The sequence below is a fragment of the Schistocerca serialis genome, chromosome 3, assembly GCF_023864345.2.
Source record: "Schistocerca serialis cubense isolate TAMUIC-IGC-003099 chromosome 3, iqSchSeri2.2, whole genome shotgun sequence".
NCBI lineage: Eukaryota > Metazoa > Arthropoda > Insecta > Orthoptera > Acrididae > Schistocerca > Schistocerca serialis.
In genome coordinates this window covers 978,144,495-978,159,858 of record NC_064640.1, presented here as the reverse complement: position 1 = coordinate 978,159,858, position 15,364 = coordinate 978,144,495, and the positions used below count along the sequence as shown (strand labels likewise).

At 36.7% G+C, this 15,364-nt stretch overlaps 1 protein-coding gene across 1 annotated transcript in view; it reads left to right on the top strand.

Moving 5' to 3' along the window:
• Positions 1–10,185, top strand: part of LOC126471419 (outer dynein arm-docking complex subunit 3) — a 355,522-nt gene extending 345,337 nt beyond the window's left edge. Inside the window, exon 11 of the mRNA XM_050099557.1 lies at positions 9,640–10,185. Within this exon, the coding sequence (XP_049955514.1) occupies positions 9,640–9,867 (228 nt within the window). The 3' untranslated portion in view covers positions 9,868–10,185. The remainder of the gene's footprint in view (positions 1–9,639) is intronic.
• The last annotated feature ends 5,179 nt before the right edge of the window (positions 10,186–15,364 follow it).

The window sequence follows — 15,364 nt, the reverse complement described above, 5'->3', positions numbered from 1 at the left end:
GTAAGAGGTTAACATGGAACGTTCAAATATTAATTGTTAACCACTAACGCAGAAAATGTGTTATAGCTGATATCCAAATTTGTCAGTCAAGTTAATAACTGAAGCAGTCGGCGGAAGATAGTGCTAACCCTTAAGTATGTAAGGACTGGTCTTATCACATTACTGTATCTCTAATGTTTTAAGACGCACCATGTTCGTAACAATTTTTTCCATATTACCGGTAGAAAGAGGTGCCTGCTATGTAACATGTTTTGTCTTATTGTATTAATGTTCTCGTCTTTGAGTGTAATCAAACATGTAGTATATAACAACTCTCTTGTGGGTTAGCACTTTCTCCCATCGCACCCTTGAACTGAAGAATAACGTATGCAGAAGACGGTAAGACTGTACTTACACCTGCAGACAGTTATACAGATTTTCGACATGAAAAAATAGAGCAGGAAGAGGGGGGGGAGAGAGAGAGAAAGAGAGAGACAGACAGAGAGAGACAGAAGGAGAGAGAGGTGGAGGGAGTAAATAAAAGTTAAGAGGTGTCCTGTTTGGTGTGGTTGTTCATTAACAAGTCGTCATCTCTTCGTAGAGATAAGAACTCACACAAGGATCAGCTTATCTGATCAAAAGTGTCCGGACTGTGTACGAGAGGTGAACCCGTCAGTATATAGAGTACTGCGTGGTGATTAGAGAAACAAAAACAGTAACAGCAGAATGTTTCGGCCAGGAGAGCACACAGGCTAGTCATTCGATGTAACCAATCCAAAAGTGATATTTAAGCCTGCTAAATCTGTTGGTGTTTGACTGTGAAGTGGGAACGCGAAGGAACAACCACAGCTAAACTAATACAGACCTCATGCATGACCATCGAGGGTGTCTGTAGAAAATCTCATGAAACCAGCGGAAGGAATCAGTCGTGAGTTCCAAAGTGCTACCAGAAATCCAGATAGCACAATGCCTGTGCTTAGGGAGTTAAAAAGAATGGAGTACAATGCTCGAGTAACTCCTCATAGGCCACACATTTCTGTGATCAGTGCTAAGTGATGATTGAAGTGGCGTAAACAGCGACGTGCTGGATGGAGGAGGACTGGAAACTTGTGTTTTGGTGTGATTAATCGTGCTAAATGCTGTGGCAGTTCAACAGAAGGATTTGGGTTTGACGAATGTCCGGGGCACGTCACTTACCATCATGTGTATTGCCAACTATGAAGTATGGAGTAGGTGCTGTCACGGTACAGGTGTGTTTTTTATGATTAAGGTGCAGTCCCCAGTAGCATCTGAAGCTACCATATAGCACCATTTGTATTTAAACGACCTTGGAAATCTCGGTTGGTTGATTTGGGGGAGGGGACCAAACAGAGAGGTCATCGGTGCCGTCGGATTGGGGAATGATAGGGTAGGAAGTCGGCCAGTCCCTTACAAAGGAATCATTCCTGCATTTGCTGGAAGCGATTTAGGGAAAGCACAAAAAACGTAAATCAGGATGGGCGGACGCGGGTTTGAACCGTCGTCATCTCGAATGCGAGTCCAGTGTGCTAGCCACTGCGCCACCTCGCTCGGTACCTTGAAAATGTCAAATGCTGCTGTGGGTTGTCCACATGCAGTAGCAGGGGCAATGGCCTTTAACACATGATGTCATCTAGATGGCACTGGTGGGAAATTAAAAAATGTAAGGTGGCGGATTGAGTGAAATTAAAAAATGGAAGATGGCGAGATATTAAAAATTAATAATTTCCCAAAAATAATTATTAAAAATCCAAAAACTCCAAGATGGCGCAACCATCTCAGTTATTGTCTGTAACTTCCCTCGCCCTTTCCTCTCTAGCGAATATCAGTGTAGTATTAAAACAAACTGTCAGTTTCATTCATCATAATCGATGAAGCCTACAACTGTCATTTATGATTTAAATAATTTAATTAATAATTATATGATTTTAAATGTGCAAAATTTAAATGACTCAATTTTTGTGAATATTAAAGTATAATCACCACTTGGATGCACTCCATAGTATCCAAACGATTTATTCAAACATTGTGTAGAGGTTGTATCTCGCAGGATTTCTACATATATAATACATCAGCAAAACACACACACACACACACACACACACACACACACACACACACACACACACAAACACACACAAAAACACACACACACACACACACACACACACACACACACACACATTGTTTATACCATGAACTTTCAGGTTAAGCAGTACTTGTGACAGTGCAAATTTCGATATGAGTACCTTACATAATTTAAGGCAGAATGGAGCCTCAAATAAATTATTTTTCACATCCAAATTGTACTATGGTGCTTGTCAAGTGTCAGATTATTCTCTTGACAAAAATACGTTAGCAACACAAAAATGGCATCTTTATGTCAATTATCATAACGTTATTTGTATATATGTAAGTGGAAACTGTTAAGTCAGTACCTCAATGCTACATTCCATCGAAAATAGCTACAAATAGTATTCTAAACAGACAGCTAACATTTCAAGTTTGTCATAAAAGAGCAACATATTAAAACTAACCTGACCAAGCATATATTACATGTCAGCTAGTATACCACACTAAAGAGTCAAACAAGCAAACAAATAGGCAGTCTGGATTGCTCAAAGAACGTAATTATGTAGGTATGCTATTGGTATAAAGCACAGTGCACCCTCGAATTAATTATTTACACATCTAAATTGTTCTCTAAGTGTTACACTGGTATACAAATAAACAGTCTACAACACAGTCTGAATGCTGTGTTATAGAATGTACTAGTGTCCCCTAATGTTATTCAGTAATGTTTCAGCACCAATTTATAAGGTGTAGAAAATAATGTACGAGAGGCATTCAGTAAGTAACTCAGCTTTTATTCTCCGCCAATTTCGGTTCAAAAAATACCGAAATTGTTGCGGGACATCGTGGAATATACGCGCTTCAGTCCCTATAATTTCATGAAGTTCCAGTGGCGCCACTGTACATAGCCTTTAAAATGGCGTCTCTGCAGGACGTGCATTCCAAGCAGACAGCTGTCATTGAGTTTCTTTCGGCAAAAAACCAGAGCATCGCCGGTATTCATAGGCGCTGGCTAAATGTCTACAGAGACATAGCAGTTAACAAAAGCACAGTGAGTCGTTGGGCTAGGTGTCTGTCACTGTCGCAACAATGTCGCGCAAACCTGTCCGACCTCCCGCATATTGGAACGTGCAGACAGTCTCATTCAAAGTGATCGACGGATCACAATCAAACACTGCGCTGATCAACTGGACGTCTCTGTTGGTAGTGCTGACACACTCATCCACAGGTTGGGGCACTCAAAGACTTGTTCGTGTTGGTTTCCTTGCCGCCTAACAGAAGACCATAAAGAGCAACGAAGGACCAGCTGTGCGGAATTGCTTGCTCGTTATGAGGCTGATCGTGACAATGTTTTGTCGAACATCGTCGCGGCAATGAAACATGGTATCGTCGCCAGCAGAGTGGTGCCATGTGGGCGTAATAGGTCCTCCCAGTAAACTGGCGAACGGAGATTATATCGCAAAATAGGTTTTTGTAGCCAAAAGAGCGTAGAATAACATGGCGTTTTGAAATACTTGGGGGGAGGGAACCAAACAGCGAGGCCACCGGTCCCATTGGATTAGAGAAGAATGTTGCAGGAAGTCGGCCAGGCCCTTTCAAAGGAACCATCCTGGCATTTGCCTGAAACGATTTAGGGAAATTACGGAAAACCTAAATCAGGGTGGCCGGACGCGGGTTTGAACTGTCGTCCTCCCGAATGCAGTGTACTATCCACTACGCCACCTCGTTCAGTAAGGTTGCGAAATTTACCTTCGGTTCACCACCTGTCCCTGCTATAATTTTGTTTTATGAGTCTTCTTCATCTCTGTCACCATCTTCAACATCGTATTCATACTCATCACTTTTCTCCTCCAGCTCCTGCTTTCATGTTTCATATACCTATCCTACTCTTCTCATAAATACAGTGCATTCTTTGGCTTCATATTCTCTGTCTTGGTCAGTATTCTTTAGGAATAGCTGTTCCCAATCTCTGTTGCAGTTTAGAAATCGTTTTCAGTACATTCAGACACATTCAGTGTGCCTTTTTGCAACACCAGTTTCCTTCAGATATTTCTCCAAGATTTCAGCACCTGACTTTTGAAACTAATATTTTGTGCAATGAAATTGAGAGGGATATTGAGAACTGCAATGTTCAGTCAACATCTGAACCAGTTTCAAACCAATATCTGTGTTCATACCTCTGCTCACATCTAGCAATAGTATTTTCGCCCACTGGAACGCTCTTGAAACTGTTGGGAACTCAGGATTTCACATAAGATTCCTGCCACATTCTGACTCACCTGGTACCAAATACTGCTGTATGCAATATTTCCACATCTGCCTCATCATTGTCGTCAACATCATCATCATCATCATCATCTGACTTGCTGGTATCATTGAATCTCATCTTACAGTTCTGTTTAACCATTGAACCATCCAACTGTTCACCATTTAAGCATTTATGATTTAACATTACCATTTAGCTTTTAACCATTTAACAAGTTGCTATTTACAGTTTTTACCATTTAACTGCTTACCATACACTGCTTTGAAAAGGTTGTGTGCCTCACACACACTTCAACCTTTCCATGTTAAAGAAATTACTCCTTTAAGGACAATTAATGAATTATGTATATAAAAAAATGAAAATGGAAGCGGTTGAAGTAGAAAAACGAAAACTTAAGTATATGCCGAAAACAGTTGTCATAACAAAAGAAAACTGTCACATCTAAGCCACGCTCAAATCCAAATCTGAAAGCAGGGTCATTAATGAAGCTCAACACTTAGTACCTTCAAGAAATGATAAGTAGCCTACTAAATAAAAAATAGTTGCCAGCAGTTCGGTTTGGCAACCCACATCACATCAGCAAGCGAAGTGAACAAATATACAAGACTGCATGCACCATAGCTTGTGTTAGTGTAAGCTGTTACTGGAAAAAGATGAAGCCATTGCAAGCAAGGCAGACATATCACTTTAAGGACAGTGCATGTGAAAATCTGGATACGAGTGGGGAATGCAAGATATAATCATTTATTGTAAAAAGCAATGGAAAGTGGACACATCATGGAGTACATGTCTACATCAATGCATCCAAGGACGTTTACCGTATTAAAGAATATATGAAAACTCCATTACAATTTTGCCATTTGCAGAGTTTAAAACCAGCACAATAACTGCATTTAATGGTGATTCATTTGCAAAAGTTGTAAACTCATTCAAAAATTAAGCTGGATGTTATTAAAATTACTCCAAACAAACATAATGAATGAGTAGTTTTCTATGAGTAAATACACATTCAAAAATTAATAAAGATTTGGTAGAAGAATATTTGTTTTGGTATTATCAACCCTGCACAAAATCCCAGTAAAAGAATCTCCTATTAACGATACGCTACATGTGTTTTTCGATGGGGAAAGTAAGTACTGGGCTGACCTTGAAAAGTAGTAGAAACTAGGTAGGAGAAACGGTAGTAACGCTCGGTAATATTCCATACATAGTTACGGAAAATAAAAAGAAACATTCAGTGATAATCAAGTTACGAAGGCTTTTGCAGGTGGTATTAGCGTTATTGTTGATATTTGTTTCTGGGTATATGGCCTAAGACCGTGGTATTATGCCTACAAAACAAATATCAACACTAACTCAGTGGTAAGAACATTATGTTTTACCTGTAGAAATGAAGTGCTTAGATAAATGATGCTGAACTTACTCCACTGTGCCATATCCTTGCCAGCTGAACCAAGACTAGGTAAGATGATTAATAAAACACCTGCTCCTGCCTGGAGGTTTCTGTCATCAGCAAAAAAAATTACTTTATGATCGTATAGCAACGCAAAATTCATTCCAAGACATGTCAGTGAATGGTAAACTGCTTTTACGAGCATTGCTTATCTTAAAAATTGTTGTTGACAAGTACAGTTTAGGCTGTAAGTCAGCTCAGCAGTAGTGCTCAGGTGTGTGTTTTGCCACCAAGTACTGATAAGTTTACTGTGTGGAATAGATATCGATCTATGGTCGTGAACTAACCTACAGTTTGTTTCAGTAGTGTCAATAAGTGAGCTGTGTGTATATTAATTAGTTATACAGGCAATTAAAATGTGGAAATATTTCATCTGAAGGTCCATTGTGCATGTAAAGTGTGTTTTGTGCTCGAAATTTTGCATGTAATATGATTCTAGTTTGGTGCACAGTTGAAATATTCAAGACCTGTAATTGCACTTGTGTGGAACGTGCATGTGTTTTGATAAATAATGTTACTTTCGAGTTATCGACTCTATCTTGTTGCACCATCGTCTTTGGTGATGTTTCATCTCTGTCACCATATTTTCTTGTATTGTGTGCCAACAAGGCAGACATTCTGCCTGAGTGCTGCAAAAATATGCAGTTTGAGCTATACACCACAGTGAAATCGTCAGAACACCTTCCTTCCGTTCTAAATTGGTGTTCGTGTGAGAGTGATATTTTCACATTATGGAATTTGCTTAGATATTGGCTGTTATTTAGTAGTTGCATATCATCACAACTCCTACTGGTAATTTGCAACTATAATCGACTATTTCTTTGCTTTTTGCTTAACGTCTTCTATGATCAGTTTAAATACAAATAAAAAACAATATTAGGCTATTAACAATATCGATTAAATTTTCTAGTGATAGATTTTCATCTTCCTCTTAAATTGGCGGTTGACACTTCTCTGTAGAACTCGTAAAAACATTAGGTGATAACACTACTATAACACAGCATTCAGACTGAAATGTTATGATCCTTTCATGCTATACCATTGTAACACTTACAGAGCAATGTAGATGTGGAAATAATTAATTAGTGAATGCATCGTGCCTTACTGCAAGTGTAGGTCTATATAATCAGATTCTTTCAGTAATTCAGACTGTCTGTTTGTTTGTATGTTTGCCTCTTTAGTATAGAATGTTAAATAACATGTAATGTATGCCTGGTAAGGTTAGGTTTACTATGTTACTCTTTTAAGGCAAACATGAAAAGTTAACTGTCTGCTTAGCACGTTCTTTGGACATATTTAGGCATGAAAATAGCATTGTGGTTCTTACTTTAGACTTTACAGTACTATTTTCCGTATATATTTGACAGATGTGTGCATATGTGTGTGTTGCTGATGTATTATACATATGGAAATACTGCGAGATACAAACTTCACTTTAAGCCCTCTCAGGGCGTATAATATGATTTCATCTAATTTCCACTAAAATACTAAGCTGTGATTTACTTAAATTTTTCATAAGTATAATTATTTAATTAGTAATTAAATTGTTATAATTATTTAAATTATTCAATTATCAAGCACATTATTTTAAATCATAAATAACGCACTTACAGGTTTCTGCATATGATTTCATCTAATTTCCACTAAAATACTAAGCTGTGATTTACTTAAATTTTTCATATGTATAATTATTTAATTACTAATTAAATTGTTATAATTATTTAAATTATTCAATTATCAAGCACATTATTTTAAATCATAAATAAGGCACTTACAGGTTTCTGCAATTATTGTGGATGAAACTGAGTGTTTCGTTTTAATACTTGCTTGTATCCAGAGGAGAGGAGATGGGAACAGGGGAGAAGGACGGATTAATAAAACCACGACTAAGCTAGATCCATTACCTTGGATTTTTTGAAATCTTAAATTCCATTTTGGAAATTATTTTTTTCATTTCATGCAATTTTGAAAATTTTATTTTCCCACAACCTGCCTTTTTCCATTTTTAAATTGTCCACCAGCGCCATCTTGTTGATGTCCTACTTTCAAAGTCATTTTCCCTACCGCTGCATGCAGACAACCCACACTAACTCTTGCACTTTCCTTGATCGTTTAAGTACAATGAGTGTTTCATGGTAGCATTGCATACTATCATCTCCTTATTGCACTTACGAAAACGCTAAATGTGGAAGGATATAAACACATTTTACAGCATTGTGTAGTGTGTAAAGTTGAGAAACAGTTTAGAGATGCTGATTGTATCAGCATGACAGTGCACCCTCATATAAAGCAGCACCTGTGAAGCAATGGTTTGTCAGCAATAATGTTCGTGGAAAGGACTGGACTACCTAGAATCGCGATCTAACTGGATGGAACACCTTTCAGATGAGTTAAAACACAGATTTCTCTCTTGACCCCAGCCTCCAGCAGAACCACCTTCTCTGGTTTTGGCAATTGAGGAATGCTATTCCTCCACAGACACTGAGACATCTTACTGTAAGTGTCCCCAGAAGATTTAAAGTCGCCGTAGAGGCAAAGGGTGGTCATAACCTATATTAATATCCACTAATAGGTGTCTGCTTACTTTTCATCAGATAGTGTACCTTGTGTTTCTGGGAGGAGAAAACATTTCTATTAAATATAGACATTAGCTATTTAGAATCTTTCAAAACATGGCTTTCCAGTTTCTGACATTATTTTTGTGTATTCAATACTTGAATAACATGAGTTGCATGAACCTTCCTCATTAGGCAATGACAATTTGGGAACTAAATTTCTTACACTTAAGGACATTCCATTTACATCCCTTGTGAATGCTGAACTCAGATTTAAGAAAAATAAATGAAACGTCAACAGTGAAATAACAAAGCTGATTAAGAATGACTGCATAACAACAGCAATAACTGAAGGCAAAAATGGAAACAACAACTAGTTTTGCAAGTAACTGAAGCACACAGTCTACAAGCTAGGAGTAGAATTGGTGGTGAAGTAACTGAATCATTGATCGTGATGGCTAGAAAACAGATTGGGTGTTTATGTGATGTCAGTTTCTAGTCATTAAGAGCCAACAGAAATGGGTGCATACTGTCACAAGACACTTACTTAAGTCATACCATTCATTCGTCAATTTCGCGCAGAAGATCGTACAGTTGGACATTTTGCGTCAGATTTCGTTATCTTCGTCACTTGTTTTTTAACCAACTCCAAACTGTATCAGTAAGATGTTCATATCTAAAATATTCTGGCGACACAAATGCATATGACTTTAACGCTGAAAGCATTGCAAATGCTTAAACTCAAAAACTGAAGTCGATGAGTGCATATGAGGGTTCTTCACCATCCAGCTTCATATCATTTCAGCTATGAAATTTCAAATTTTTCTGTTCATTCTTACTCTTCTTGAGGGTCTAAGTCCAGCTTTATTTCGGAATTGTCTGAAGTTGTCATTCACTACATTGAACTCTATAAATAGGAGTAACATTACTCATTAAATAACTTCCTTCCTGCAATCAACAAAACTTCATCTAGCTTCAGTTTCTATAATATTCGGAGTAATGGGAGTCATAAAATACTGTGTCAAAAACATATGTGGTATCAAGAAAACATCACAAAATTTTCTAAGGTAATATCCATGAGTTATATATTTTATATTTCCTCCATTAATAACAAAACAAATCAAATAAAACTAACTGTATTGTCTATTATCAGTATCTGAGGAAGTTTTTCACAAGTTTTCTAATGCATTACAGACTTTCCAAAAGGAGTGAACACACATTATTGTTTATGGCCTATTTTAAAGCACTTTCATCACCATTGAGCTATGTAAACCTAATGAAAAATGTTTATTTAGTATTCACAGGCATATAGTAGTGGCAGACTGATTGCTGAAGAAAGCTGGAAGTTTCAACAGAACCAACAAAAATCCAACCAAGAGTCTCGGACCTCTATTTTGCCAACCTCAGAGACTGACGAAGAGGATGATGTGCCAACAAGGAGTTATCTGAAACGCCAGGCCCAAATAATTGTGGATGCAAAATCTCGTCGAAAGCAGTTCAATTTCAATCGTGGAAGAAAGTAAATTTCTCCAACTTAAGCCAACACACAACACATGTACAAAATTTTGCAGTGCATAAAACATTTAAATATTTTGCTTAAATTTGAGGTGAATCAAATATATTAATACAGAGGAATATCTATTTTGTCACAGACTGATATAGTTAAGAGAGTTTGTGGCCAAGTGGTAAAACAAAAGAAATTATGAAGAAGCGTAATTAGCCATAAATCAGCAGTTTGTATTAGATTTTCATTTTTACATTTACTGTACTGTGGAAAGCTTTCAAAATGAGTCCAAAAGATGACAACTCAATACAAAATAACGAAAAGAGAGAAAAGCCCTGTCATTGTCAATCGAATATATTTATTTGTACTTTCGAATAACTGTTCGAACAATGTTAATGTATACATTTGAAATACACTGCCAGATACGAATTGTAAAAAAATAAAATTAATAAAGGAAATTATATTGATCTATTTAACAGAACTGTGCAAAATAAAATATATTACTAGGTGACCAAATGAAATAAATGATTTAGTTTTATAAGTAATGGCTACATTATCTCACTCCCTTGGGTCATAGGTGACCTGCGAATGACAAGTTAGTTTCAAACAACAACAAAAAAAATTGATACACTATAATTTGCTGCAGACAGATAACAAATTAATTGTAACAGAAGAACGACAGATTAAACTTAAACAACCCAATGGTAAGGATTAACAGCAAAATTTTAAGTTCACTCCTGTTAACACTAATATAATAAGAATTATGCAACATAATTTTCAAACACACCTGTATGGCATTATTTGCAGATCAGGTTGACAAGCAGTCAGTCCTAGTTGTACACACAAGAATATAAAGTGTATTTTGTAATTCAAATAGGAAAATCATGCATCATACAGTCACCATAAATTAAAATAAACAATCCTCTGTAATGTATTCAATGTATTCAGGAAGCATTTTAAATAATATTCTCCTAAGAAATTAACCTGTGTTTCTCAACAAATGGGGTCAGAATCAGAAAGTTATGCAAAATAAAGAGAAAATCTCACTTAACATCAAGGAATAAGGATAATAATAAGATAACACACATTACAAATAATCTCATAAAAATCTATATAGTTATCAGACTACGAAAATAAAAGCATTCCCAATGAATAATATTATCCTTTATTAACAAGATAACAAACATTTGTAACAATAGTACAACATGAGAGAGGCAATTTTTTAATTGCGTAAATGAGGAACATTTTTAAGAGTAAATAAGGAACTGATCAAGGATGGCCTTATTTTAAAGACTTCTTTCTGTCATTAGCAGGTACCTTGTGTTTGAAAAGTTTCCTAGGGTACAGTGAATGGCTTCTAATAAAACTTCCAAAACAAGTTTAATAAAATTCATCTACATCCCCACTCAAAAAATGATTTTTAAATGTTTTCAGCTTTGTTCTAAACGTTATAGTAGTCACACTGAAATCAAAATTAACATATGAAAATTTTCTCTATCTGAACTTTGTGATATATGAAGTTACTTAAGAAATGCCTCTCTTTCTAGTGGTATTTTTTCAGGCAAACTTAAAATATATTGTTGTCAGGCCACATGTGAAAAAAGGAGCTAACTGTTGGTAAAGAATTACTGATTCATTTCATTATTGTCATACTTTTTAAATATTGTCATAAGTATTTGCATAATAGAGTTTCAAATATTTAATTCAGAAAAAGTTCTTGGTGGTAGATAGTTATTATTTCAAAAAGTTTTGTCCACTGAACAGATTATGTTTATCTTGACATACTATACTTACGACTCAGTATATAATAAATTATTAGCATTTGGAACATTTTGTGATTTAGTTAAGATTTTTATTGTGTATTGTATGATATCCTCATGTTTTAATCATCAGTGTTCTAATTGGTTGGATGTGGCCTGCGACGAATTCTCCCTTGTGCTCTTCATTCTAGAGTAGCACTTGTACCCTATGTCCTCAATTATCTGTTGGATGTATTCCAATCTCTCTCTTCCCCAACAGTTTTATTACCCTCTACAGCTCCATCTAGTACCATGGAAGTTATTAACTGATGTCATAACACATGTCCTATCATCCTGTTCCTTTTTCTTGTCAGTGTTTTCTTACATGTTCTTTTCTTCATCAGTTCTGCTGAGAACCTTATCAATCCTCATATTATTAGTCCGCCTGATTTTGAACACCCCTCTGTAGCACCATATCTGAAATGCTTTGATTCTCTTCTTTTCCAGTTTTCCCACTATTGATATTCCCTGTAGTGCTGTACACCAAATGTACGTTCTGAGAAATGTCTTCCTCAAATTAAGGCACATGTTTGATACTAACAGATTTTTTTTATGTGGGAATTCCCTCCTTGCCCGTGCTAGTCTTCTTTTTACATCCTCCTTGCATGATCAATCGTGCGTTATTTTGTTTCCAAGATATCAGAACTTCTTAACTTCATCTACTTCGTGGTCACCAATTTCGATGTTGAGTTTATTGCTAATCTCGTTACTGCTGCTCCTTAAATTTTCGTATTTCTCCAGTTTCCTCTCAGTTCACAGAATGTGGTCGTTAGATTGCTCATTTCATTCAGCAGATTCAGTAACTCTTCATCTCTTTCACTGAGGGTAGCAATGTCATCAGCGAATCTTGTCAGTGATATTCTTTCAAAAAATGGTTCAAATGGCTCTGAACACTATGGGACTTAACTTCTGAGGTCATCAGTCCCCTAGAACTTAGAACTACTTAAACCTAACTATCCTAAGGACATCACACATAACCATGCCTGAGGCAGGATTCGAACCTGCGACCGTAGCGGTCGCGCGGTTCCAGACTGCAGCGCCTAGAACCGCTCGTCCATCCAGGCCGGCGATATTCTTTCACCCTGAAATTTAATCCCACTCTTAAATCTTCCTTTTAAATCTCTCATGGCGTCTTCGATGTATAGATTTAACAGTAGGGCGAAAGACTGCATCCATGTCTTACATTCTTTTTAATCCGAGCAAGTTATTCTTCGTTTTCCATTCATATTAGTGCTGCTTCATCCTTGTACATATTGTGTATTACGTGACTTTTCCTATAGCTTACTCCTATTTGTCCCAGAATTTCGAACATCTTGCACCATTTTACATTGACTATCGCTTTTTCTAGATCGACAAATCCTATGAGTGTGCCCTGATTTTGCAGAAGTCTTGTTTCTATTATCAGTCGTAACATCATAAATGCCACTTTTGTGCTTTCACGTTTCCAAAAGGAAACCGAACGTCGCCTAACAGATCCTTAGTTTCTTTTCCATTTTTCTGGGTATCATTCTTGTTAGGAACATGGATGCATGAGCTATTAAGTTGACAGTATGAGGGTTCTTGCACTTAACTATCTTCCACTCTTCGTGACTGTGTGGCCGATGGTATGTCTGCACTAACTTGAATGGTCGTTTGGTTGCCACTTCACACATTGATTTTAGAAATTCCAAAGGAATGTCACCTATCCGATCTCCGTATTTTATCGCAAGTCTTCCAGACCTCTGTTAAACTTTGACCAATACTGGATTCCCCATGTTTTACCTATCGACTCCCATCATGTCAGCAGACAAGTCCTCTGCCCTCATTGCACTCTTTCCGCATATATGCCCTCTCTGGCGCATTTAACAGTGAAATTTCAACTGCCCTATTATGTTCATGCTCTCCCTTTAGTTTCTCCAGAGCTAGCTTTGACTTTCTATACGCTGACTCAGTCCTTCTAACGACCATTACTTTTTAAATTTCTTCACATTTTTCCTGTAACCATTTCGCCTTCATTCCTTTGCTTCCATGCACTCCATATTTATTTCGTTCCTAAATGTCTTCAAAATGTCTCTGAGCACTATGGGACTTAACTTCTGAGGTCATGAGTCCCCTAGAACTTAGAAATACTGAAACCTAACTAACCTAAGGACATCACTCACATCCATGCCCGAGGCAGGATTCAAACATGCGACCGCAACAGTCGCGCGGTTCCAGACTGTAGCGCCTAGAACCGCTCGGCCACTCTGGTCGGCCCTAAGTGACTTATATTGCTGTATTCCTGTCATTCTCTGAATATTTTTGTACTTCCTTCTTTTGTCAAGCAGTGGAAATATTTCTTCTGTTACCTTCCTTGTACCGATGTTTGTCAGTCCTGCTTCTGTAATTGTCCTCTACACAGATCTCCTTTTCTCTTCAACTGAGGTGTCTACTGTGGTATTCATTATCGCTGTATCTACAGTCTTAGGGTACTGCAACCATACTTCATCATTCATCACTACTTCAGTATCCCAATTCTTTCCACAGTGGTTCTTTGGGACGACTCTCTTGAGCTTCAGTCTTCTCTTCATCATTACCAAATTGTGAACTGAGACTATATCTCCTCCTCGTTATGCCTTACAAAACAATAGCTATTTCTGATTCGAGAATCTCTGTCCAACCATGAGGTAATCCGATTGGAATCTTTTAGTGTCTTCTGGAGTATGCCAAGTATACCACCATACAAAAGTTAAAATATTATAGAAATTTTGTTTTCAGTTTATCTGCAACACTGAAAGCAGTATGCATTAAGTAATGTCCATCACACACAAATGGGCACTTCTGAATCTCTAGCAATTAAATATTGCATGCCACAGTGTTCTGTATTTTGTTCCTTGTTGTTTCTATAATGATATACAGTACATTAATGATTTTCCATTTGAACAGTCAAATATTAAACCTTTGTGCCTTATGCAGATTGTGCCCATAAAGGAATAAACGATTCAGTTAGCTCTTTACTGCATAGGGAGATAGTTTGATCTTGGAAAAAATTAACATATGGTTCAAAGTAAATGGACTTTAATTAAATTTGACAAGTTTTAGTAAATGGAATTCAGTACTTTTCACATAACTCCAGAACCAACAAGTATTTCAAACAATGAAATACAAGCAGTATTTCTTGGGACAATCCACAGAAACAACTTTTATGGGTAAATCCACATTCCAGATTTATGAAGTACTCTAGTCCAGCTAAGTTTTTTGTACCTATAGTTACAGCTATGGGTGATGACTAATCGAAGAAAATGGTTTATACTGTATATTTCCATACCTTAATTAGTTATAATTTCATTTTTTCAGATCCTGTACTTACAATGTAAAGATGTTTAGAATACAGTAGCGTTTTGTAGAATTATATCTGGTGTTACCCTAGAACAACCTACAAAGACTGATGCAAGAAACTTTGTATATTGATGACATTATCACAATTTCTATGTCGTGAACAATCTTTCTGTTTTCTCATATAATAGTACAAAGTGTGATTATATTACTTGAGCCAAGAACAATCTCTATAAATACTTAAAGCGTTTACAGTTAGAACAATGTGGTGTCCAATAAACGAGTACAAGTGTGTTCAACAACCTATAAGAAAATATGAAATGTCTCGTGGCTGATATAGAGGAACTAAGAATGCTTTAAAAAGCTTTCTGTTGGATAACACTTTCTTCTCTATCGAAAAGTATATTTATAGGGACTTAAAAT